This window comes from Schistocerca serialis, chromosome 3 (assembly GCF_023864345.2).
Source record: "Schistocerca serialis cubense isolate TAMUIC-IGC-003099 chromosome 3, iqSchSeri2.2, whole genome shotgun sequence".
NCBI lineage: Eukaryota > Metazoa > Arthropoda > Insecta > Orthoptera > Acrididae > Schistocerca > Schistocerca serialis.
The window spans coordinates 778028015-778055950 of record NC_064640.1 but is presented as its reverse complement, the minus strand read 5'-3'; the positions used below and the strand labels follow the sequence as shown (position 1 = coordinate 778055950).

The following is a 27936-nucleotide window of genomic DNA, read 5'->3' as shown; positions in this document are numbered from 1 at the left end:
CAGGTTTTGTGAACGCAAGCTTAAGAGCCCATTGTTTGGAGGTCTTAATGTGTTGACGGAATGGCTGACTCACCCTTTTGTGTCCACTGATCAGCTAGCTACATGTTTTACTTTTAGCTTACTGAGGAAGAGATTAAAATGCCCTTATCATAAGAAAAACTTTTAATACTGGATTTTCTGTGAGAAAACTTTCATTATTGTCTGATTATGAAGTAAGACTAATGTGTTACGCAGTCTAAATTATACCAAATGAAGTAAGTTATCACACATTATAATTAGACCGTTAACATATACTGTGAGATTTTTTTCCAAACTGAACTTAAATCTAAGTGGTACAGCGTCAGCTAATAATTGTAGTAGATAGTAACAATCTTTGACGTCTTCCCCCCATTTGAAGCTCACTTACCATCATTCATAATTATTACCTCTTAAACTAACTGAACGCAGTAAGTTTTTAAAAATTGGTGGGATAGATCCAATTTTCAATAGCGTTAAGAGTAGACACAGTAAAAATCTGCTTTCACACATGTTACATTAATTCTTCGTTGGAGAGAAAGGTGCAGCCGATACTTCTATTCCTCGTGAACAATAACTTACAAACATTATCGAAGTCTAAAATGGAAGTCCCATTTTACGTTTATAACAACACTTCAGTTGATAACATTTTGTTACCAGACTTAACTAAAACGCGCTCTTACATGACAAAAATGTCCACGTTGTCCAAAAAAATAGAAAAAATATATATATAATACGCATACTTACTTCGTCTCTGTAGCAATATCTTTTAATGAAAGTAAATAGATTTTTGTTACTGTATGTTTTTAACGTTATTTTTATTTCTTTTTTAGATGGACGATGGTGCTAAGAACCAAGGTCTCAGATCGTGGTTATATGTGTACAGGAACTTCACAATAAACGACGCGTACAGCCAGGTTTTAAAGAAATACTATTTGACCGAAGTCAAAAACGTAGAGAGAATTGCAGACCAACCAACCACAATGCCAAATGAAGACGTGATGGAAGTGGACAAGGGAAAAGGAGATGAAATGAAGAATCCCATGGAAACCGAAGAGAATATGGAAGGAAACAAGCCTTCGAAGAAAAAAGAGAATGAATCGGAGTCTAATAAGACAAATACAGAGGCAAGCGCGGAAGACAGTAATCCACACAAATTGCACGAAACACCTATGATGGCGGTGGGAAATGCAGAGCCAGTTAAAGAGGAAACGAAGAAAGATTCAATGATGTCACAAATGGATGTGACGGGGCCAGTTAAAAACGTGAACGAAAAGGACCATGAAATGGAAACGCCGACAAAAGAAAAAATGCCCATGGCCAGTAATATGCCATCGAATCAGGATACTTGGTCGAAGGACAACATATTAACGCCAGAGCAGAGTGCTATGTCTGAAACAGCTATGTCGGACAAAATTGATACGATGATAAAGAGAGGGAGAGCAGCTGCAGATATGAAGCTAGGCTCCATGCTCGAAGACTCACTACGGTTGGATGCCATGGACGAGAAAAACCGCATTGAGCAAGCCATCGCGCAGGATGAAGCCCGCTCTCCTTTAAAGGTCATCATGTCAGGACTCTCGGCTAACAACTTCGTCCGAAGAACTGCTGAAAGTAAGTGGCTTCATTCACAGCTCTATATCCTAATTAAATGTAATTTTTTTTTTTTTTGCTCGTCCCTTACTTAAATAATTCCATAAGCTTTGGGTCCGTGTATCATCCTCTCCCCAGTAAGAGGAAGTTTCTTGTTTTGTTTTCCTACTTTCCTTAGTCTGACCATTTCCCTGAGCAATATTTTATTAGTATACAAGGAATTACAAAAAGGTACGGCCAAACTTTCAGGAAACATTCCTCACACACAAAGAAAGAATATATGTTATGTGGACATGTGTCCGGAAACGCTTAGTTTCCTTGTTAGAGCTCATTTTATTACTTCTCTTCAAATCACATTAATCATGGAATGGAAACAAACAGCAACAGAATGTACCAGCGTGACTTCAAACACTTTGTTACAGTAAATGTTCAAAATGTCCTCCGTTAGCGAGGATACATGCATCCACCCTCCGTCGCATGGAATCCCTGATGCGCTGATGCATACACGGTGGTGGTGCCTGGTAGCGACCTAGATGCGTTCTATAGGATTTTCTATACAACCCACAAAATTTTTATTAGTACATTCTAACGAAATTATACAAAACATAAACACTATCAGGTCAAAAGTATTCAAGTAGCTATATGTTACGCAGAACTGTCCGCGAGAAGTCACGAGGGGGCGGACCCTCCAATATAAAAGGTGTGGACTTGCCAACACATCTGAAGCTGCCAAAGTCGACAGTTCCTGATGTCAATGTGAAGTAGAAACGAGCAATTAAATTTTACTGTGCGAGTCCTTATTTCTCTTATTTTATAGTGATGATAATTTCTCTCTATGTAGGTGGGTGCCAACAGAATGTTTTCGCAATCGGAGGAGAAAACTGGTGATTGAAATTTCATGAGAAAATCCCGTCGCAACGAAAAACGCCTTTGTTTTAATGATTGACACTCCAATTCGCGTATCTTGTCTGTGGTACTAACTTCCCTACTTTGAACATTTTCGATGTCATCCGCTAGTCCCACATGATTCGGATCCCACACCGCACAGCAATACTCCAGAATAGGGCCGACAACTGGGGTGTAAGCAGTCTCTGTAGTAGAACCGAGTGAGGTGGCGCAGTCGTTACACACTGGACTCGCATTCGGGAGGACGACGGTTCAATCCCGCATCCTGATTTAGGTTTTCCGTGATTTCCCTAAATCGCTCCAGGCAAATGCCGGGATGGTTCCTTTCAAAGGGCACTGCCTACTTCCTTCCCCGTCCTTCCCTAATCCGATGAGACCGATGACCTCGCTGTCTGGTCTCCTCCCCCCCCCCCCCCCAAAAAAAAAAGAACCTTTAGTAGATCTGTTGCACCTTCTAAGTGTTCTGCCAATGAATCGCAGTCTTTGGTTTACTCTACCCACAACATTGTCTATGTGATAGTTCCAGTTTAGGTTATTTGTAATCGTAATCCCACGTATTTAGCCTTCAGATTTGTGTGACCTATCGCGTAATCGAGATTTAGCGGATTTCTATTAGTAGTCATGTAAATAACTTCACACTTTCCTTTATTAAGGGTCAATTGCTACTTTTCTCACCACACAGATATCTTAACTAAATCATTTTGAAATTCTTTTTGGTCATCTGATGAGTTTACAAGACGGTAAATGACAGCATCATCTACAAATTATCTAAGAGGTTTACTCAGATTGTCTTCTATGTCGTTAATATAGATCAGGAACAATAGAGGGCCTATAACACTTCCTTGGGGACACCGGATATTACTTCTGTTTTACTCGCTGACTTTCCGTCTATTACTACGAACTGTGACCATTCTGACAGTAAATCACGAATCCAGTCGCACAACTGAGGCGATATTCCATAGGCACGCAGTTTGGTTAGAAGACGCTTGTGAGGAACGGTGTCTAAAGCTTTCTGGAAACCTAAACTATATGGAATCAATTTGACATCCCCTGTCGATAGCACTCATTACTTCATGAGCATAAAGAGCTAGTTGTTTTCTTCAAGGTAATTCATAATGTCCAAATACATTGTATGTTCCAAAACCCTACTGCAAATCGACGTTAGTGATATGGGCCTGTAATTCAGCGGATTACTCCTATTTCCCTTTTTGTGTATTGGTGTGACTTGAGCAATTTTCTAGTCTTTAGGTACGGAACTTTCTGTGAGCGAGCAGCTGTATACAATTGGTAAATATGGAGCTATTGCGTCAGCATACTGTGAGAGGAACCTGACTGGTATACAATCTGGACCGAAGGCCTTGCCTTTATTAAGTGATTTAAGCTGCTTTGCTACACCGAGGATGTCTACTTCTATATTTCTCATCTTGGCAGTTGGTCTCGATTGGAATTCAGGAATATTAACTTCGTCTTCTTTGGTGAAGGAGTTTCATAAAACCATGTTTAATAACTCTGCTTTAGTGGCACTTCATCAGTGACGTCACCGTTGTCACAGCGCAGTGAAGGTATTGACTGCGTCTTGCCACTGATGTGATTTACGTATGACCAGAATCTCTTTGGGTTTTCAGCCAGATTTCGAGACAGTTTCGTCGTGGAATTTATTAAAAGCATCTCGCATTGAAGTACGCGGTTTATTTCGAACTTCTGCTAAACTTTGCCAATCTTAGGGATTTTGCGTTCTTTTAAATTTGACATGGTTCTTTCGTTGCTTCTGCAACAGCGATCTGACCCGTTTTGTGTACCATGGGGATCAGTACCATCGCCTATTAATTCATGTGGTAAAAATCTGTCTTTCGTTGCTTCTGCAACAACGATCTGACCCGTTTTGTGTACCATGAGGATCAGTACCATCGCTTATTAATTCATATGGTACAAATCTCTCAACTGCCGTCGACACTTTAAAATCATTCCACATCGTTTCTACGCTTACGTGACCAGATCGGAAGGAGTAGAGACTGTCTCTTACAAAGGCGTTAAAAGCATTTTTAATCAGTTTTAATCAGCTTTTGGAAGTAGATGTCTTTCGCGTTTCTTTTTGATGGTTGTGAGTGTTAGGGTATTCAGCCTAGCAGCAACTGCCTTGAGGTCGCTAATCCTATTAAGATTTCATATTTTAAGGGAGCTGCCACTCCTCTGGACTTCCACACCTCACTGAAAGTGACCCCAGCAGAGTTCAAGACAGTATAAAGGAAACGGTCGTTACACTCCATATTAATGTCCTGGTGCTTTTGATCAGATAGTGTACTTGAATTGTTCATGAAGTGTCTTAGTACATTGGATATTCTCTCACTAGTAGCCTTAACGCAGGTGACTCTTGATCCTGGTAGTGTCAAACATGAGCAACAGTATGCTAAGGCTCTCGTAACAATGACCTCGTAACTTACTGACCACGCCTGTAAACACCTCTTTACCAGATGAAAACCACCAGGGTCCAGTTCCTGAAGACACTGCGGATTAGACAGTGTAATTAAGAATGAATCTGCAGGGAAAACCAAATCAAAGACAAGATTCTTGTTCTTTTTAAAAAAATTACTTTGTATTCAGATTCGCTAAAACAGCTCGCGTCGCTAATGTTAAAGACAATGTGGTACACTGTGCAATAGCATCCGTTGAATACGAGTACTGCAGTAAGTTACTAAGATTGTTCCTAATTATTCTCGGCTATAGTGGCAATGTTTATGAGCCGTGACTGTGTGGGATAATTATTTGTAATTTCTGTTACCAGTCACTTTATTTTTTGTTTTATGATTAATACAACGCATTTCGAACATGTTCTTTTCATCTTCAGGCGTTTATACATACATACAGAGAAATGTTACTTAAAAATAAACCGTCGTAAACTAGGACTAATCCAGAACTCTTTGTCCATTGTGTTACTGTAGCGGTTGGTGTGGCATTTGGGGGGAGAGGAGGGGGCCAGTGGATGGCCAGAAATCGAAGTCATTGATGTCTTCTGCTGATTTTCTTCCTTGTGGTTGACTGTGTATTTATAGGATACAGATAGTTTTGCATCAATTGTGAGTTACGAAACTAGCGTGAAAGGCTTTTGAATGACAGTTGATCACTTACGATTTCATCACCTTGCAGCTTCATTTGCATCACTGGTGTAATGGCCGAGCTGTTGATTAATATTACACTATTGCACATTGTATTTTCTCTGATTTCCAAAGTAATTCACTGCACAAATTGCTTCGACATACATGTAAACATTATGCACATAACACAAGATCGCGGCCTTGTAGCATGTGAGTCAGAGTCGGTTATAGAGGTTTTGTATCGATATTCTTTGTACTGACAGATTTGTAGTCATTTATTTACATCTACACATCTTCAATCTGTTGCTGGAAATGGCTTAAGACTGTTGAAGAACTTGAGTCTTTGAATTCGATTATCTCATTAAGAATTTTATATCCATGCTTTGTATTATGTATGAAAATTTCCATTTCTTATATGATATCCTTTCTTTTACTTTTCCTATTTTGTGTAAAATTTCGAGGTCGTCTTCGATTTTCAAAGGGTGGCTTGTGTCTTTAATCTGAGTGGTTACTGCTAATTTATTTATCGAGCCTGTAGCAGTCTAAACGTTTGTTGAATCGCGTTCTGAAATTTCTGCCTGTTTGGCAGATATAATATTTATTACATTAGCTGCAGGTGATTTCCTAAATGTCAGATGCATCAAGACTTGTATCTGGTGGTTTTATATTGTGAATAAGCTTCCCGCTTAGGTTGTTGCTGGTGCTGAAGCTGGTTTTTGCATTTGTGTTTTTGAATAGTCTTGCTAATTTGTCAGATACTATTCCAAGATATGGCATTTTTACATATTTGACTGCTGGGGTACGGTCAGTTGTGAGTGTAGTTAGATGTTATTTGTTCAGTTTATTTTTTATCTGTTGTGACATGGTATTAATTAAGAGAAGGATCATACCCATTGTTTGTTGCGGTATATGTTATGGGTTCTATTTCTTGTTGGAGTTCTGTATGTTGAAGTGGAAATTTATGTGCTCTGTACAGCATTGATCTACAAGCAGCTTTTTGTGGGAGGAGGGATATGTAGAGGAGTTTGGTGTAATGGTGTCGGTGCCAGTAGGTTTTCTATAATCATTGAAAGCTACCTTTTGGTTCTGTTTCGATATGTTTATATCAAGAAAAGGTATGGTGGTGTTCTCTTCCTGTCCAAGGGTGAATTGAATATTTTTATGTATGCTATTGAATTTGTTAAAAAGGTTTGTTACTTCATCCTCTGTGCCATAAAATACACTCCTGGAAATTGAAATAAGAACACCGTGAATTCATTGTCCCAGGAAGGGGAAACTTTATTGACACATTCCTGGGGTCAGATACATCACATGATCACACTGACAGAACCACAGGCACATACACACAGGCAACAGAGCATGCACAATGTCGGCACTAGTACAGTGTATATCCACCTTTCGCAGCAATGCAGGCTGCTATTCTCCCATGGAGACGATCGTAGAGATGCTGGATGTAGTCCTGTGGAACGGCTTGCCATGCCATTTCCACCTGGCGCCTCAGTTGGACCAGCGTTCGTGCTGGACGTGCAGACCGCGTGAGACGACGCTTCATCCAGTCCCAAACATGCTCAATGGGGGACAGATCCGGAGATCTTGCTGGCCAGGGTAGTTGACTTACACCTTCTAGAGCACGTTGGGTGGCACGGGATACATGCGGACGTGCATTGTCCTGTTGGAACAGCAAGTTCCCTTGCCGGTCTAGGAATGGTAGAACGATGGGTTCGATGACGGTTTGGATGTACCGTGCACTATTCAGTGTCCCCTCGACGATCACCAGTGGTGTACGGCCAGTGTAGGAGATCGCTCCCCACACCATGATGCCGGGTGTTGGCCCTGTGTGCCTCGGTCGTATGCAGTCCTGATTGCGGCGCTCACCTGCACGGCGCCAAACACGCATACGACCATCATTGGCACCAAGGCAGAAGCGACTCTCATCGCTGAAGACGACACGTCTCCATTCGTCCCTCCATTCACGCCTGTCGCGACACCACTGGAGGCGGGCTGCACGATGTTGGGGCGTGAGCGGAAGACGGCCTAACGGTGTGCGGGACCGTAGCCCAGCTTCATGGAGACGGTTGCGAATCGTCCTCGCCGATAACCCAGGAGCAACAGTGTCCCTAATTTGCTGGGAAGTGGCGGTGCGGTCCCCTACGGCACTGCGTAGGATCCTACGGTCTTGGCGTGCATCCGTGCGTCGCTGCGGTCCGGTCCCAGGTCGACGGGCACGTGCACCTTCCGCCGACCACTGGCGACAACATCGATGTACTGTGGAGACCTCATGCCCCACGTGTTGAGCAATTCGGCGGTACGTCCACCCGGCCTCCCGCATGCCCACTATACGCCCTCGCTCAAAGTCCGTCAACTGCACATACGGTTCACGTCCACGCTGTCGCGGCATGCTACCAGTGTTAGACTGCGATGGAGCTCCGTATGCCACGGCAAACTGGCTGACACTGACGGCGGCGGTGCACAAATGCTGCGCAGCTAGCGCCATTCGACGGCCAACACCGCGGTTCCTGGTGTGTCCGCTGTGCCGTGCGTGTGATCATTGCTTGTACAGCCCTCTCGCAGTGTCCGGAGCAAGTATGGTGGGTCTGACACACCGGTGTCAATGTGTTCTTTTTTCCATTTCCAGGAGTGTAGAATGAGGGTGTCATCTACACATCTCTTATAGAATTTAACTTTGCTTGTGATGTTATCGTTTAGTGTCAGTATTTTATTTTCTATATGATTGATAAATATTTCAGCTATTAGGCCACTTCCATGTGGTTCCCATAGCTAGTCCTTGGTCCTGCTTGTAAATTTTATTGTTAAAAGAGAAGTAATTATGTGAGAGTACTAAATTAAGTATATCTGTAAGTTCCATGATTTCTGGTTTGCTCATTGTCTTGTTTCTCAATAGGTTAATACTTATCTCAACTGTTTCAGCTACAGGTATATTGCAGTAAAGGTTTAAAATATCTAGGGACAGAAGCTTAGCTTAAGGTGGTACTGTCAAATCTTTCAAACTGATAATAAATTCATAGCTGTTCTTTATGGAATATGATTTTTCAAATGTGTGTTTTTCTACAAGTATGTCATTTAGTTCTTAGGCTGGGCTTGTTCCTTCTTGCTTCCTTATCTGACGTCCGGTAGAAGATACCTCACTTCTGCAACTTCGTCAAGGTTTGGTGATTAATACAAAGTCTTGCTGTACAACCTGTAGCGCCTCGAAATTTCTTTTCGAGTCTTATTCCCAGAATTAATTTAGACGGAAATTTTCACTGTCGATTGTATTGTCGTCGGCAATAGTTGAAAGTCCTTGTAGTGTTGATTAACTTCCTTTGGCTATCGATGTTTCACCTTTAGTCACAGCCAAACTCTCACAGACTGTACTCCATCGTCCCATCTGCCTGAAAATATTAGTTTGTCAGCGGATTTCTTAAAGTACTTCCACCCAACTAACTGTGTTACTTTTCGTTCTCTTATATCGTATTATGATAGAGCGTGAAATCTATTACTCATAAAACTAAATTTTGCGTACTTTTATTGCTGAGATTTCACATCAATCGATAAACTCGAAAGAAATTAATTAGTATCCCTCTGTTCCTATTCTTCTTCTTTCGCCCTTTCGTTTCATCCTGGTAGTATTCTGTACTTCCTTCAAAAAGCTGAAGATGTAATGTCACTACCACAAGCCACTGGAATACATAGTTCTAAAATCTTACAAATAATGTGTAGTAAAGACTTGCAATGAACACTCGTTTCTCAGAAATCATGTGTTCCACAATCAAAATTTTATCTGTTAATTACTTACTACTACTACTACTACTACTACTACAACTACTACACAGTGTTCATCACAGAGATTCTGAGATCACATATGTCACACCAGGTGGCACATCTACCTAACTACTCTGAAATTCAGAGTTTCGTGCTTGGCAGTGTTCATCGAACTACCTTCAGTGTGAAACTTCCTGGCAGATTAAAACTGTGAGCCCGACCGAGACTCGAACTCGGGACCTTTGCCTTTCGCGGGCAATTGCTCTACCATCTGAGCTACCGAAGCACGACTCACGCCCGGTACTCTCAGCTTTACTTCTGCCAGTATCTCGTCTCCTACCTTCCAAACTTTACAGAAGCTCGCCTGCGAACCTTGCAGAACTGCAAGTTCATTAGGTTCGCAGGAGAGCTTCTGTAAAGTTTGGAAGGTAGGAGACGAGATACTGGCAGAAGTAAAGCTGTGAGTACCGGGCGTGAGTCGTGCTTCGGTAGCTCAGATGGTAGAGCACTTGCCCGCGAAAGGCAAAGGTCCCGAGTTCGAGTCTCGGTCGGGCACACAGTTTTAATCTGCCAGGAAGTTTCATATCAGCGCACACTCCGCTGCAGAGTGAAAATCTCATTATGGGTACCTTCAGTGTGTTTATCTATCGTGCGAATCTCGCATAGCACGCGGGAGAAACGAACACTTAGTTTTTCGTGCGAGGTCTAATTTCTCTTACTTTATTGCCACAATCATTTTTCCCTTTGTAGGTGTCCCAGCAAAATATTTTAACATACGGAAGAAAAAGGTGGTGATAGACATTTCGTGGAAAGATCTCTCAGCAACTAAACACCCTTGTTTTAGTGACTGCCAGCGTAACAGGCGTACCGTATCCGTGACTCTCTCCCCTATTTCGCGATGATGAAATGCGAGTGCCCTTCTTTGAACATTTTCGATGTTAACCGTCAGTCCTATCTTGTATGGATCGCATATCGTACGGCAGTACTCCAGAACAGGACGGACGAGCGTAGTGCACGCAGTCCGTTTAGTAGATCTGTTAAATCTTCTAAGTCTTCTGTCATTAAAACGCAGTCTGATTTGCCTTCCCAACATCATTTTCTGTCTGATTGCTTCAATTTACGTTGCGGGTTATCGTAATCCCTAGGCATTATTTGACAGACAATTTTTTGTGATCTATCGTGTAACCTGATTTCACTGTCTTCTTTTAGTACTCATGTGGATGACGTCACACTTTTTATAGTGCGTTCCACTGACCCTAAACCACAGCCATTTGCGACTTCAATGGTGTCAAGTTAGAGGTTCGAGGGCTGCTGTGTTTTCTGATGAAAGCTGTTTGTTCTTTGATGTCGGTTATGACCGTATTTTAGTTAAGAGGAGGCCAGTTATTTTCAATCTACTGGCTTTCGGGCCGTACCCTGCAGCCATCTCAACAGTCAAGTCAATTATGACGATTCGAGTGCAGGGGCAACACAATACCCAGTTTGCAAGTGGGGAAAATCTCCGACCAGACCAGGAATCAAACCCTAGCCTCTTCGTTCACCAATCTGAAGTGCTGTGCGTGCATCTATCGAGGCGGACAAGAAGAAAAATTGAGGGCCTGTAATCAAGCTGTCAGCGCGCTAGACACACTGGACGTACACTTGGTGTGGAATGCGATTTCGTATGACAGCGGGAGCACTCTGGTTATTATCCCACGTCACCGGAATGGAAATTTGTACACCACTCTGATGATTCGACCTGCTGTGCTTCCGTTCATGAACAACATTCCAGGACGTGTTTTCCAACAGGATAACACTCCTCCACATACCGCTCTTGTAACCCAACATGCTCTAGAGTTTGTCGGCATGTAGCCTGGGTATCCTCGATCACCAGATACGCCCCCAGTCGAGCGTATATGAGACTTCATCGGACGTCATTAGCGTTATCCATAAACAGCATTAAAGGGCCCTGTATTGAACAAGTGCAACAGGCATTTAAATCAATCGCACAAACTGACCTTTATAAGCTGTTGTTATAAAGCCCATGTATGAGTGTTATCAAAAGTTCCAACGGAACACTGACTCCCTTTGCCGTTCATAGAATGTTTTGTTTACCAAATTCTCCACCATGATATAATTAACTTACACTCTTCTCCCCCCCCCTCCCCCCCCGTCCCTCACCTTTTGAAATCAAGTCGTGTCATAGATTGCAGGTTAGTGTGGACAGTTTCATTCACGTAAATGTTATCGTAGGCGAAGCAAACTATTCGTTCGCCGAGGACGATGGAGGAAGTAAAATGTTGCCTGTTAAATCATGCGAATCTTTCTTTCCCAGGTCCCACACACATGCCTCAGACGTGGAAAATCAGATGCACATTTTAATTGCTAACAAAAAAAAACAAAAAAAATGGCTCTGAGCACTATGGCACTTAACATCTGAGGCTATCAGTCCCCTAGACTTAAAACTACTTAAACCCACCTAACCTAAGGACATCACACACATCCATGACCGAGGCAGGATTCGAACCTGCGACCGTATGGGCGCGCGGCTCCAGATTGAAGCACCTAAAACCGCTCGGCCACACCGGCCGGCTAATTGCTAACATGAGTTACAATAAAATCCAAAACATTTTAAAGAATCCATGACCTACTCCTGTATGGAATTTTTTTTCCTACAAAGTTCTTGGACTGCTAAACTTCACTGTACTGTCAAGAAGACATTTAATATCCAGTAAGGTTGTTGAACACGCGTGCATATGCATCTGAATCCTTTGTGATACTGCAAAGCCAGTGCATTTTAAGATTTTTTACTTTTGTTATTTGTCATAGTGCCTCTGAAAAGTGTGTATATTGCATAAAAATGCCAACACTCTGTGAAACGGATACAGCTGACTCCCTTCTTTTTGTTGTCACTACCCAAATTGGTGCTCAGTCCAAAAACACTGTGTCCAAAGGATGTTAAAACCCTAAATCTGGTTCCGGTGCTAGATGTAAAATATTAACTTCACGTTGGAGATAGCTATATGTATTCGTATTTGAAACGCAAAAGCTGACAGCTAAATTAGGTATTTCATTGTTCCCGCTAGTCGGCCGAATTGACTTAGAAAAATTACAGGGAGCCTGAATCAGGATATCCGAATGTTCTGCAAAGCAGGACATAAGGTGTGTAAATATTTACATTGGGTTAGTGTCTACATAGCGTGGTTTCCTGCACTAGCTATTAATTTTGAAGAATAACTTCAAAACAAGGCATGACCTCGTATTATTTTTCGTCTTATTCATGGATTCACAGTACATCATAGAGCTCATAATAAGTAGCAGTAACAACAGACCTTCCAGCCTCCGTCCCCAAGGAGCAATTGATGTTCAGCTCAAAAGCCTTTATAGTGTTAGTCGGATTGTAAACCAGATAGAGGGCTGAGTCTTCACTACAAAAAACGCAGGATTCTTTTGTAGAACGCGAAGTAATTCGCCAACGTTCCATAAAGCTTCCATCATATATATATATACACAATAATGATAGTGAAAACTGCAAAACCACCATAGACTGGTCGTAAATGAACTTCAGCTGAAACAGAGTATACAGTAATGCAAATTGTCAATTGAAGGAACAGCAATGAAAGAACACACGGAGAAGATGTAAGCCACTACTCCCTGCAATAAGATCGGCACTGAATACTACGCAATCATTTGTTTCAAACAAATCTCTAATGTACAAAATTTCAGACACTGTCTGTCATTATAAAGCTCTTGCAATCGATAGCAGACAAACGTCATGAACGAATGGCAGACAGACAAAGGTTGGTTGGTTGGTTTGGAGAAGGAGACCACACAGCGTGGTCATCGGTCTCATCGGATTAGGGAAGGTAGTCGGCCGTGCCCTTTGAGAGGAACCATCCCGGCATTTGCCTGGAGTGATTTAGGGAAATCACGGAAAACCTAAATCGGGATGGCCGGACGCGGGATTGAACCGTCGTCCTCCCGAATGAGAGTCCAGTGTCTAACCACTGCGCCACCTCGCTCGGTCAGACAGACAAATTCCCAGACATACACCATGGTTAGTGTTAGAAGTGAAGGGACAAGATAAAGAGAGGATGCCGTCTGTACCGTGCAGAGTAACAATCTCGAACATTTTGACGAGCACAATCATCCTGTAATACAGCACCAGCAATTTACTGAAAGGGAAGTCGTCATCCAGAGATTTACAAGATGATCTTGCAGTCGGTGATGTGTACCTGCAGTTGGGAGCATTATCGATCCCTCTTTATAAGAGACAGCGTCACAGCCGGCCGCTGTGGTCGAGCGGTTCTAGGCGAATCCCCTGCTGCTACGGTCGCAGGTTCGAATCCTGCCTCGGACATGGATGTGTGTGATGTCCTTAGGTTAGTTAAGTTTAAGTAGTTCTAAGTTCTAGGGGACTGATTACCTCAGATGTTAAGTCCCATAGTACTTACAGCCATTTAACATACACTGATCAGTCAGAACATTATGACTACCGACTTATTATCGAGATAAACCCGTCCTGGCGATAGGACCATCACCTGGCGACGAATGACTGCTAGTCAGACACAGGCATGGGACATGTATCAGTGAGCGTGCTGTCCGTGTGTAGGATGGCGAAGGCTTGAGATTTGAGTTCGACCGAGGGCAAGTTGTAACAGCCCGGAGGCTCGGCACGAGCATTTCGAAAGCGACACGACTTGTCGGTGTTAGAGGAGCTCTGTGGTAGGCGTCTTCACCACGTGCCGAAACAAATGTGATGACGTCGTAGTTTGGGCAAACTGGTAAAGCAGGACAGGCGGTGAACTGTGGCGCAACTAACATCAGACTTCAACGATGGGCAGAGTGCGTGTGTGTCAGAACACAAAGTGCACCAACATTCCTAACGATGAGCCTCCGCAGCCGAAGACCCGTGCACTTGCCAATGTTAACACCACGACATCGGCAACGAAGACTGAAATGGGCACGTAACCATCGGCAATGAAAACCGCAGCTCTTGTCTAGTGGCTAGCGGTGCTGCCATGGATCATGGGGTCACAGGTTCGATTCCTTATCGGGTTGGAGATTTTCTCTGCTCGGGGACTGGGTGTTTGTGTTGTCCTCATCATTTCAGTCATCATCATCATTCTTGACAGTAGCTAAATTGGACTGTTTCTAGAATGAAATTTTCACTCTACAGCGGAGTGTGCGCTGATAAGAAACTTCCTGTCAGATTAAAACTGTGTGCCGGACGGGGCGTGAGTCGTGCTTGGGTAGCTCAGTTGGTAGAGCACTTGCCCGCGAAAGGCAAAGGTCCCGAGTTCGAGTCTCGGTCCGGCACACAGTTTTAATCTGCCAGGAAGTTTCAGATTGGACTGCGAACAAAAATTGGACTGTGTAAAAACTGGGGCATTGTACTGGCGCTTATGACCGCGCAGTTGAGCGCCCCACTAACCACATATAATCATCATTGGCAACGGACGTTGCTGCAGTGGCAAAACGTTGCATGGTCTGATGAATCCCAATACCTTCATCATCCCGATGAGACGGAAAGAATCCGTCGTCATCCAGGAGGAAAGCTCCTTGATACCTCTACTGCAGGAAGCAGACAAGCTGGTAGCGGCTCCGTTATGCTGTGGGGAACATTCACGTGGTCTCCAAGGAGCCAGAGGAGCTTGCACAAGGCACCGTGACGGCCATGAAGTATCGTACACTGTTGGCAGACCACGTACCCCACTTCATAATGATTATGTCTCCCGACGTCAGTGGCATTTTTCAACGGAATGGTTCGAGGAACACAGTTGATGTTCTGGCTCCCAAGTTGCCAGATCCGAACTCGATCACACACATCTTGGATGTGATTGAAAGTGGTGTCAGAGCTCATTGCTCCCGTCCCCGCAATTTAGAAGAATTAGGTGATTTGTGGGGGCAGATGTGGAGCAAACTCCCTCCAGCGACCTGCCAAGGTCTCATTGTTTCCATGTCACAATGCGTCGCCGCTGTTATCTGTGCCAAAGGTTGACGTACTGGTTAATAGGTAGATCGTCACAATCTTCTGGCTGATCAGTGTATTAGTCCGGTATTATGGATAATCTATCCATGAATGTAGAGCGGTCGATTTGACAGTGAAACGGAAAAGAAAATTAGCAATGGTACAAGTGCCTCTCCGTCATGCACCAATTGGTGACTTGTGAAGTATGTATGTAGATGTATATTAGACCACTTAATTGCAACTGTAGTAATAGTTTTATGAATGCCTTAATATTTCTTCGGCCTCAGGTGACAAGGATCCGAAACACTTACCGAAGAAGTTGGTAGCACGGATGTTTTAGATCTGATCTCCGTTGTAGAGGCGCTACACGTACTGCAAAATCCCGTCATCATCTCAGTCTTAAATTTCTTTCCCGTTCCATGCATTTGCTTTATCGTTGATAATACGTATGGCTTCAAAACGTTGCCAGTAGGCGTCATTAATTCTGAAAATAAATTTACGCGAATTTTTCACAATTTACAAGCGTTATATTGCTTTTAACTACACCAATTTTGTAAAATGCATACCAGGTTTCCTTGTTAAGTGATGTTTTTCTGTAGAAAGCAACCTCGCAGCGAACGATCTGAATGTGATGAACATTCTTTCTTGTTTAGAGTTGAAACTTATTGAGAAAAAGAACACTTATCACTGTGGCTTGGTTGAAATGGCTCTGAGCACTATGGGACTTAACTTCTGAGGTCATCAGTCCCCTAGAACGTAGAACGACTTATATCTAACTAACCTAAGGACATCACACACATCCATGCCCGAGGCAGGATTCGAACCTGCGACCGTGGTCACTGTGGCTTGCCAGCCACCTAATGTTACTAGTGCAGTCTACATCTAGGCTTATTGGCTGCGGTTTGTCTCACGCAAGTCACATGTCTCAAGACACGTAGTAGCTTGGTCAGCTGTACCATATGGTGTCCAACATGTTTAGTATCTCTTGGAAGACTAAACCTACCAATTTGCTTCAGTCTTATTTGTAAGTAATCGCGCACCTTGAACTTTTTATGCATGGATTTTTTATTTTAATTTCTATTCGTAATTCTAAAGCAATAGCATTCAGAAGTTCTGCTATTTGTTGAAAATTATGGTTACAATAGCTGTCGTTTAGCGAGGCGGGTGATTTCTTAAGTCTTCAGTGACATTTTACAGAACTGATAAAGAGACCTGCCGTCTACCTCCAACTACACGAACACGTGGAGCACTATTTTTCTTTCTTATTTATTCCGATTTTCATGCGAATAAAGCTCTTTTGCGACAGCCACACGTAAGGATTCTTGGACCGTAGTTCTTGTAAGATTCCGTCGGCACGTGCGCGGTGGCATTGATTGGATGAAATTGAATACAGGCGCAGACGGCTGCTTCTCGGCAAGAACGACGTCGAGAGATGCCTTTGTGCTTGACCTTAGGAAGCATCGAGCTTCCACGCCTTGCTTCCCACAAAGGCTGTCAACGAGATAAAAATCAGAACGCTGAGAGGAAACTACGCCAGAACACTTCTGAATTATACAGTCCTTCTTGTAGCGAGCATAGTATCCACATTTACGTGAAAGTACTAATGGCAAATATTTCGTGGAGTATATTCAATTAAAGTTTCAATGTTCACTTCAAGCAAATTTTTTTTTTTCTTTTGGGATTACTTTCACTGACATTCACAGATTTGACAACATCGGTCAAAAGTTTCGTAGTCCGATCTGTGGCTTATGATGCATTGAACATACAAACACTAAAATAAAATGGCTCAAGTGGCTTTGAAGACTACGGGACTTAACATCTGAGGTCATCAGTCCCCTACACCTTAGAACTACTTAAACCTAACTAACCTAAGGACATCACACACATCCATACCCGAGGCAGGATTCGAACCTGCGACCGTAGAGGTCGCACGGTTCCAGACTGAAGCGCCTAGAACCGCTCGGCCACAGCGGCCGGCAAACACTAAAATAACGCGAAGTATTAGCATGCTCGTAATTCACTAGTAATGCATGCATTACTACTTAATCGGCATTAAGAACACAAATTGCAACGTTCTAGCAAAAGAGAACAAAATTAACAGAATATTTGTACTCTGTGCTGATAAAGGGAGGAGTATGACATACTCCAATTACCTTTAAAGCGTTTCCAAAATTTCCGCACTTTTTACGGGGCGAGCTCTGGCATTCGATCCAAGAGGAAGATAAAATCACGTAACCGATTACAGTACACACTGTCTGCATCTTTTCTCAAGTGCAAAAAAGACACGCTGTCTGTCCTAAGGTACTTCACAGACGTGAAGATGTTTGTCCTCTTGGAAGAAAGCAATTATATTGTAATTTGGAAACGTAAGGACAAACAATCTGTCGCGCACGTTTACTTAGTTACAGAAAATGATACCAAAGACCACCTACTTGCTAATGGTACGGAAAACGTTCATACCATTCATTTCACGTGTTATGTTTGGAAGTGATAAAAACTTTATTCGATCGTTTCGTAGGTCTTACGACAATTTAGTACCAACGGTACGTAAAAATTTATGACAAAATGGTAAAATGGCTCTGAGCACTATGGGACTTAACATATGTGGTCATCAGTCCCCTACACTTAGAACTACTTAAACCTAACCAACCTAAGGACATCACACGCATCCATGCCAGAGGTAGGATTCGAACCTGCGACCGTAGCGGTCGTGTGACTCCAGACTGAAGCGCCTAGAACAGCTCGGCCACAGCGGCAGGCAGATTTGACACAGGTGGTGTGGCAGTGGTAGGTGTTCTGGAACTTGGCCTAAAATCACAAACACACAGATGTATAATTGCTGTCAGTCAGTTCTAAGAGAAAATACCATCTCCCTAACAAAGAGCGTAATGCTGCGTCTAATGCTCCCTGAGCAGTATCGTCTCGCAGGTAGCGTATCAGTTTTAAACTCGCGACATACCAAATAATCTGAATTAGATGTGCACATGTCTCTGTCGTTATGGGACTACCTCTTTCTCATAAGCTGCGCGTGTCTATTGTACTTCCACAACCATTTGAGATTATGGGCAAACTAAATAGATCCTAACCCCCACCTAGGGCGAACTCAAATCGTTCATGTGTTGAGCTCCTTCCTACACGCATATCTGTAGGAAAATTTTTCTACGTTTCAAAGCACTTTTTATACGTTTCAAAGCATGGCGACCTGAACTCATTTGAATTCACGGAATAATGGGTAATGGCGTTGGATTTCAGACCGCCAAAAAATGAAAATCAAAAATTTCGTATGGAGTAAGACTTCCTATTCCAGAAGTGGTGTAAATATAATAAAAATAAGAGCAAAGTAAACTGGTTCAGAGTCGATATAGGGTGCTTAATATCATTTCTCTATACTGTCACACAGCCTCCTGTTGGATTGACAGCTTATATTTTATACCTACGAAAAATGTGAGAAAATGATCACAAAATGGAGAAATATGCCTTCATTATTTGCCACTAGAAAAGGCATCATCAAATGAAGCGACGAACTGAGTTACCTACACCATGTTTCCTAACGGCACGAACATATTAAGGATATTTTACTTTGTTCCCAACAAATGTGACGATTTCTTGCTGAAACCAGTTGCACAAAATTAGATAACTGGAACTATAGAAAGGTTTGTACTCATTAGTTTAGATTGTACAGAATATTTTGTGCCCTCCTGCGAATCACATTTCGCGAGCATTCACTCTGCCATTTGTATGTCTTCACTCTCCGCTGTCGGCCTGTACTTCAGTATATTGGCATCAGCTGTACAAGGGTTTCTCTAATCGCTCTTTGATTGAGGAACTGCAGTGCCAATTGTTGTAATTACCGAAATCTAAAATTCATTTTAATATCACCTGAGAGTAGATGATCGTTCAGTTTCGCTGCTCATCCACGAATAAGTATCTTACATGACGGACTGCATCTTTGACCCATTAATCGTGCAATCAACGAAAAAGTTCTCAGTTTCTTGAACTGACTGTATTTAGCTAACTACTACAGCAGCAATATTTTCACGGTAGCGCAAATATAAGAACTGTAAATTAAATAGTGAATAGCGCTGTGTCGTGGAGCAACTTAGTTTTAATTAGTTTTGAGTAATTTTCTATTTTGAGAAGTATGGTTTCTGCTTAGTTCTGGAGTGTAATCGAAAACGATTGACTTAATATTTACGGCCGTTGAATACGGCGCACCACTGTCGCGGAGCAGTCTGGTCTGCTGCGAGTACATTTGCAGTTGTATGGTTGGTTTAGCTTTCAAGTGGCCTTCAAATGTCCGTCCGCTGGCCCCCTGCCCCCGTTCATTACATGGTTCAAATGGCTCTGAGCACTATGGGACTTAACATCTGAGGTCATCAGTCCCCTCGAACTTAGAACTACTTAAACCTAACTAACCTAAGGACATCACACACATCCATGCCCGAGGCAGGATTCGAACCTGCGACCGTAGCAGTCGCGCGGTTCCGGACTGAAGCGCCTAGAAACGCTCGGCACAACGGCCGGCCGTTCATTATATGACAGCAGGAGATTTTGTTGCAGTTCATCTGCGAACTTAAACGATATTGCAGCCATTAGAGTGAACTCGCTATTATATTACATTAAACATACCTGCTACCGAGTACTTGCGCAGAGAATGACTTAGAACTTAAATCTATTTGGTGTTTAGCTAGTTGCGGGCAACAGCTGTATATAAGCGCTAAAAAACGATCTTATGTTACGCAGTGCCACAGAATGGGTCTGGCTTAAAGAAGTGGGCACTTTTAGTACTTAACCATGCGATTTATAAGTAGATGCCCTCGCTTTTTACTAAAGTGCGCTGCGTATTTGCCCTTCTACAATTGAATTCAATGGCAGAAGGTACTTAGAATTGTTCCACACATTAAGGTTCCTTCCCGTTTTATTGGTGTATGGAGCGTAAGATGAACGACAGCTTAAATGTGTCTTTACGCACTGTGATCAGTATAATCTTGTTTTCACAGTCCACCCTAGAGAGATGTAGGAGGTTCTATTATATTCATAGATTCATCAATATCATTTCTTTAAACTATAAAGCTGACTTTCATGGAATACATGATGTGAAGGACAATCAAACAACTTAAAATCAAAGATGGCAAAACAGTCTACCTTAAACTGAGTGAAATTTCAAATCCGCAATAGCTGTTTGTGATTTCCCTAAAGTTCTAAATTATGTAAAGGTTCCTTAGCTATGGTTGCCCGACCTGTAAGGTAATTTGTGTTTCATGGAATAGTTTACATCTAGCTTAAAACATCTCTCAGTTCATTCTTTTCATCATTTCCATGGCGCTCTTCTGTGAGTTAAACTTGTCTATTCGAGCAGTTATTCCTTGTGTACGTTAGGTATCCGCGGTTGTCTATTGGTACGGATCTCATGCACTCGAACAATATACTAAGAGGAGCCGCAGTAATACTTTGATGACAATGTCCTTGTTTAACTTGAAATATTTTTCCAGTATCATACGAATGAAAAAAATTCTGCTGCATGATTTCATACTGTTCAGTGTATCCGATCAACCCAGTTCATATCTCCTCAAATTTATACCAAGAAGAGACTTGTTGGCAGTTCAAAACTGTGTGCCGGACCGGGGCTGGAACCCATTACACCAACGTATCTGTAAGACTGAGAAATGGTACTGTAGCTTTTCCGTTTTGTGTAGTGCAGAATTTTACATTTCTGAACATTTTTTTTTTAAATGTCATACATCTATACAAATACATAAGATTTACATACAACTTAAATGAAAGTGAAAATAAAAAAAATCCGTATTCCAAGCGGATGGTTTTATCTTTTTTTTTTTTTTTTTTTGGGAGCTGGAAGGCAGGGAAAACAATCTTTATTTGTACAATTGTACTATCTTAGGGATAAGAAAAGGATCGAGACAGTAAAAACAAAGCAAAAACAATTTGGAAACCAGAAAATCAACGTAAAGGCCGCCCTTTTTTGTTTGTGTAACATGAAGAAAGTAAATGACAATCCTAGTCACGGGCGGGAGTGAAAATGAAGTTATCATCTGCATCACAATCCCTGCAGCACGCGGTGTCGCATCATAAATCTGGCAGACAGCCATATAATCTTGACCATTTCTGCCTTTGTGGGCGGCATATATTCATGTATTTCTCCTGCGTCGACCATGTAGGGGCCCGTTGTCTTCTCAGTGTGCTGTATGCCAATATAACTGAGCCGCGCAGTATTGTTTCTAGTCGTTCTGCTGCAGGAGTCTTCTCAGTTCTGGGACACCCCAGCTGTCGGGCGGATTGTGAAAAACACTTCCTAAAAAATTGGAAAAGTAAGTCCTGTATTTCGTATGACTCCGTATGAGCTCGTGTTGTTCTTGTAAATACATCCAATAATCCATCACGGACTTAATATCGTACGAATACAAATATTTCGTCGCATGTCCAGCGATACAATTGACCGCATACGTCTTTTGTTTGGGAAAAAAGGTCTTGTCCGGTAGAAAAAGTACATCCGATGTGATTTCTGTGTAGTTAGTGCGCCGAAGGAAGGCCAATATTCGACGCGTCAGCATCCAGACGTCCCTCGCTGCGCCACACACTAAACCATGTTCTTCCGTTGCTAACAGGCCACAGTTTGTGCAAAGAGGAGAATCGACCATATGAATTGTATGTAATCGACTCCTGGTCACAAGTTTACGGTTTATAAGAATGTACCACATCGATCTCGCTGCTGTTGACAGTAATGGAGTATGCACTGCACACCAAATGTGGTTCCACGTTCTCGACGGGTATTTGAATTCCATTACGTTGCGGGCATGGTGATCCATCAAGCACCTATAGATCTCCCGAGTCGTGGGTCGTCTCGTCGAAGGTACTTTCAGACGAACATAACTGTAATCAACCAGAAATGAGGCAATGTGTGCAAGAGCAGGCGAAATATTGCCCACCGCAATAGGGCGTTCGTACGAAGGCGGAACTAGTACTTCTATCAGAGCTGACGTAATGGTGTGCTTTCGTTGTTGCCAATTTCGTATCATCGCTCGCATGTAAAGCGCCAGAGCTTTGTTTCGCACGTTTGTGAGGTTGAGGCCACCGTTCCGGAAGTGCAGCGTTAACGTGTCATGTGTGATCTTAAACAACATCCCAGTACTAACATAGTAACCAAAGGCAGCCACGAGGCGGTCTGCAATACCCTTCGGTATTGGTAGGATCTGCGCTAAATGGGGCAGACGTGACGCTATGTGATCGTTAGTGTATGCCACACGCTGGATCATGTCAAAGGCTCTCAGTGAGTTGTTCCGTATCGCCAGACGAACATTTTGCAGAAGCCGCCGAGAACTCGCCGCCGCTGACCGCCGTAGTGAGCGGGTAAATGTGATCCCCAGACATCTCAGCGATTCCACCGTCTGAAACGGTCCCGGTATGTCTTCCAGACCCCGTCCAATGTGCATAATTTTGGATTTCATCATGTTAATGACACTGCCTGCTGCCGTCCCGTAAGAGTCTAGATATTCAACAGCCTGATGCACTTCATGACCTGATCTGACAAGAAGGATCAGGTCGTCCGCATATGCGCGACAAACGAAAGAGTTCTCATTAAGCGCTATCCCAGTAAGTGAGCGCCTCATAACACACATCAGCGGCTCAAGCGCTATCGCAAACAGCATCATGGAGAGTGGGCACCCTTGTCGGACGGAGCTGTTAATAGGAACCGAGCCCGCTTCCCGACAGTTAACAATCACCTTCGATGTAGCCCCTCGTATTAGCCTCATAATGATGGAGATGAAAACAGGTGGAATCTCCATTCGGCTCATGACTGACGCCAAGAAGTCATGGTTTATCCTGTCGAACGCACGGTCGAAGTCCACAGATATCATCGCTGCTCGCATTTTACAAGTTTCCGCAAGGGCGATAACGTCACGGTATTCACTTAACGCCGAGGAGATGTTGCTTCGCACCCCTAGGCAAGCCTGATCAGGGGATATTGTCCTGGATATCGCCAGCTTGAGACGAGACACTAGTAGCCGTGCAAAAATTTTATAATCGGTGTTTAGCATAGTGAGAGGCCGATATTGAGTAACACTACGACTCCTCTCCATCTTCGGGATGGGAAGAAGAAAGCCCGTCACAAAATCCGACGGTAGGCTCATTTTCGGACTCATCGCCTCATTGTACATCGACACCAACTGTGGCATCATCATGTCCACGAATTCTCGATAAAACTCTAGCGTAATCCCATCTGGCCCCGGTGATTTATGGGCCGCTCCTTTTGTGAGTGCCACCTTTATATCGTCTTCTGTGAGTGGCTCCATAAGCGCTGCCTTATCCGTCTCTGGCAGTGTCGTTTGCAGATGTTGCAGTATCTCTTCCCCTACCTGACGGTCCGTCGGTGTACCGGCATAGAGATGGCGGAAATGCTCTAAAAATTCATTTGCAATGTCCTGTTGTGTTGTCAGTTGACGGCCATCTAAACCGTGGAGCACTGTTACCAATGCCCGGCGGTAACGCTTATGTTCCCGCGACACATGGTGCATCGAAGTACGTTCCCCAGTGATGGTGTCAAGACATCTTGCCCGTATTGGGATGCCACCCAGTCGTCGTCGCGTGATCGATAGGATTTGTGCCTTGACACGATGAACTTCCGCATGATGTTCTGCAGACGGCACCTGGAAGGACAGCTCACGAAGCATGGTGTAATAATAATCAAGAGTGTCTCTCTGCCATCTCGCCTTATCCCGACCATACTGTATTAGAGCTCTTCTTATTGCCGGCTTAGTGCACTCGAGCCACCATTGAAGCACGGAGGTATACGTTGGTAGACGGCTTTGACATGTGGTCCATACCTCCTCGACTCTCTGACGACATTCGAGGTCCGCCAAAAGGGACGAATTGAGCTTCCATGTCCCGCGGCTTCTCCACACACTTTGCCTAGGGAGTGACATGGTACAAATGTAAGCCAGATGATCAGTAAATGCCGCAGGCCATCGTTCCGCGTCGACCACCTTATCCTGTAGGCCAACCGAAACATATATTCGATCGAGTCTGCTCGCCGAGTGACTGGTAAAAAAAGTATATCCCTCACGGTTCCTATGAATCATGTCCCAGGTGTCGCTTAACTCCAGATCCCGGCATAGCACATGCAATTCACGACAAGTATTGTAATGTGGTGTCTGGTCTTTTTGGGCTAAAACACAATTGAAGTCACCACCTATAATGAAATGATCGAATCTGCCGGTAAATAAGGGCACAATCTCTTCCGAATAATATCTCGCACGCGCCCGTCTGTTGTCTGTGCTGGAAGGGGCATAAACATTGAGAATGCGAATTCCATTAACAGAGTTCGCCAGTCCTCGTGCCGAAGGTAGATAAGCCAGGTCTCGGACCGGAATCCCGTCCCGGACCAATATCGCCGTTCCACTGTCGTTGTTCGAGTGCGGCGAGGTGTAGGAGATGTATCCATGTACGTCCTGGAACTCAGGAATGTAAATTTCCTGCACCATCAGTATATCCACATCCGACGCGTATATCATGTCCCTAAACAACTGCTGTTTCACGGGCGATCTAATGGTATTTACATTCACTGTCCCTATTCTGTATGCCTGGGGTCGAGTAGCTGTCATCTCCACATGATGTTAAAATGACAAAGTTTCATCGTGTCTATAGTCCCGTTGCACATCCGCCGAGGGTCGCCCGAGGAACGTGTCCCTGCGGCATTAGGTTTCTTGAGATGCGGACGGATGCAAGGCCCCACCAATAGAATGGTCCGCATCGGTGATGTCGTCGTCCTGCTCATACCAGCTGATACTATTGGTGTGCTCCAAATTTTCCTGTGCGGCATTGTTGTGTGACATCTGTTGTTCTTTCGCAGCTGTAGACTCCACCGCCGAAGGGGTAGCAGGCCCCTGAGCGGATGCGTCGTCTGAACGATATGACATCATTTCACTGTCCAAATTCATATGATCTGCGACATCCGAAGCTTGTGGTTCCATGTCAGACAGGTCCATAGTGTTAGACTCGTCTGGGCTCCCTAGAAGAGAAGGGAGCGTCTCCGCAGAGTTTAGTCGGCGCTTCTTGCGGCGCTTTGGCGAGCGTTGTTTGCGGGCCCTAACCTCGGCCTCTGGTGTTGGCGCATCTTGCATCTCCTGCGTTCCCGCCGCCGCCACAATCCCCTGGGGCCGTTCCACTTCAGCTTCCATGCCTATTGTGATGCTCTCATCCTCTTTCTGCGCCACCTGTAGTGTCTCAGATTGGAGGTTGGTCGGAGCCATTCCTTCTTCAGTGGCGTCCGAAGGCGCCTCAATCAACTGTGGCGTCGGTTCGATGGTGCGCTCCGACCTCGGCGTCACCTCCCCGCGAAGTGCCGTCACGTAAGTCATCGGCAGTGACGTTGGTGTGGTCGGATTCTGGAAGTCTCCGCTGGGGAGTTGCACGAGTCTCCTCTGCATACACGCTGATCGAAGATGTCCTTCACCACCACACCCGGAGCATGTCCTGGGCTGTCCATCATAGATGACAATAGCTCTATGTACGATGGCACATGTTTTGTAAGGGCAATTCGCACCTGTCGGACACCATTGAGCACTGGATACGTGCTAAAACCTGCCCAGCGTTCGGCCGTATGACTAATAACTCTGCCATATGGCTGGAGTGATTCAGTGACCAATGATTCGGGTACCTCGAAAGGCAGCTCGAAGATTCGAATCGTACGCACGCCCAGGCCCGAATGAGCGACTAAAACTTCGTCAATATGACCATCGGAGTGTCGGAACTGGAATCCTCGTTTGGCGGCTTCAATGATCCTATCACATGCTGCGTCGTCAATCAGCTTCACGTAAAGAGTGCTGCTCACGATTGATAAATGAATTCCAATAATCTCCGTGTAATTAAGATGCACTTCGTCCCTCAAGAAACGTTCGATTTCGAAAGCCTTCGGTCTTGCATACTCGTTACAGAACGTGAACTGTATCGTGGTTTTTCGGAAATTGTGTGCCATTGCGTTCGATTTAAACAGTAACACACGCGAGTGACGACGGTGTAAACACTGCTTCTTCCGCGACCGTTCGCAGCCGAGACGTAAACAAGTCCGAGCTGCTCCGCGGCGAAAGGCGGACTGATTTTAAGCAAATCGCCAATCTCAGTACAGGTTTGAAATCTTATAAAGAGCTGTATGATTTGTAAGAGGTATGAGCAGATTATTGTCTGCTAGGTCATTAATGTACGATACTAACAGTAAGCATCCCAAAATACACTACTGGCCATTAAAATTGCTACACCACGAAGATAACATGCTACAGACGCGAAAATTAACCGACTGGAAGAAGATGCTGTGATATACGAATGATTAGCTTGTCAGAGCATTCAGACAAGGTTGACGCCGGTGGCGACACCTACAACGTGCTAACATGAGGAAAGTTTCCGACCGATTTCTCATACACAAACAGCAGTTGACCGGCGTTGCCTCGTGAAACGATGTTGTGCTGCCTCGTGTAAGGAGGAGAAATGCGTACCATCACGTTTCCGACTTTGATAAAGGCCGGATTGTAGCCTATCGCGATTGCGGTTTATCGTATCGCGACATTGCTGCTCGCGTTGGTCGAGATCCAAAGACTGTTAGAAGAATATGGAATCGGTGGGTTCAGGAGGGTAATACGGAACACCATGCTGGATCCCAACGGCCTCGTATCACTAGCAGTCGAGATGACAGGCATCTTATCCAAATGGCTGTAACGGATCGTGCAGCCACGTCTCGATCCCTGAGTCAACAGATGGGGACGTTTGCAAGACAACAACCATCTGCACGAACAGTTCGACGACGTTTGCAGCAGCATGGACTATCAGCTCGGAGACCGTGGCTGCGGTTACCCTTGACGCTGCATCACAGACAGGAGCGCCTGCGATGGTGTACTTAACGACGAACCTGGGTGCACGAATGGCAAAACGTCATTTTTTCGGACGAATCCAGGTTCTGTTTATAGCATTATGATGGTCGCATCCGTGTTTGGCGACATCGCGGTGAACGCACATTGGAAGCGTGTATTCATCGCCGTACTGGCGTATCACCCGGCGTGATGGTATGGAGTGTCATTGGTTACACGTCTCTGTCACCTCTTGTTAGAATTGACGGCACTTTGAACTGTGGACGTTACGTTTCAGATGTGTTACGACATGTGGCTCTACCCTTGATTTGATCCATGCGAAACCCTACATTTCAGCAGGATAATGCACGCCCGCATGTTCCAGATCCTGTACGGACCTTTCTGGATACAGAAAATGTTCGACTGCTGCCCTGGGCAGCACATTCTCCAGATCTCTCACCAACTGAAAACATCTGGTCAATGGTGGCCGAGCAACTGGCTCGTCACAATACGCCAGTCACTACTCTTGATGAACTGTGGTACAGTGTTGAAGCTGCATGGACAGTTGTACCTGTACACGCCATCCATGCTCTGTTTGACTCAATGCCCAGGCGTATAAAGGCCTTTATTACGGCGAGAGGTGGTTGTTCTGGGTAGTGATTTCTCAGGATCTATGCACCCAAATTGCGTCAAAATGTAATCACATGTCAGTTCTAGTATAATATATTTGTCCAATGAATACCCGTTTATCATCTGTATTTCTTCT

At 44.1% G+C, this 27936-nt stretch overlaps 1 protein-coding gene across 1 annotated transcript in view; it reads left to right on the top strand.

Annotated features, from left to right (window-relative positions):
* LOC126471223 (uncharacterized) overlaps positions 1-27936 on the top strand; it is a 105279-nt gene that overhangs the window by 52907 nt on the left and 24436 nt on the right. Inside the window, exon 4 of the mRNA XM_050099346.1 lies at positions 849-1629. Coding sequence (XP_049955303.1) covers positions 849-1629 — 781 coding nt within the window. The remainder of the gene's footprint in view (positions 1-848; positions 1630-27936) is intronic.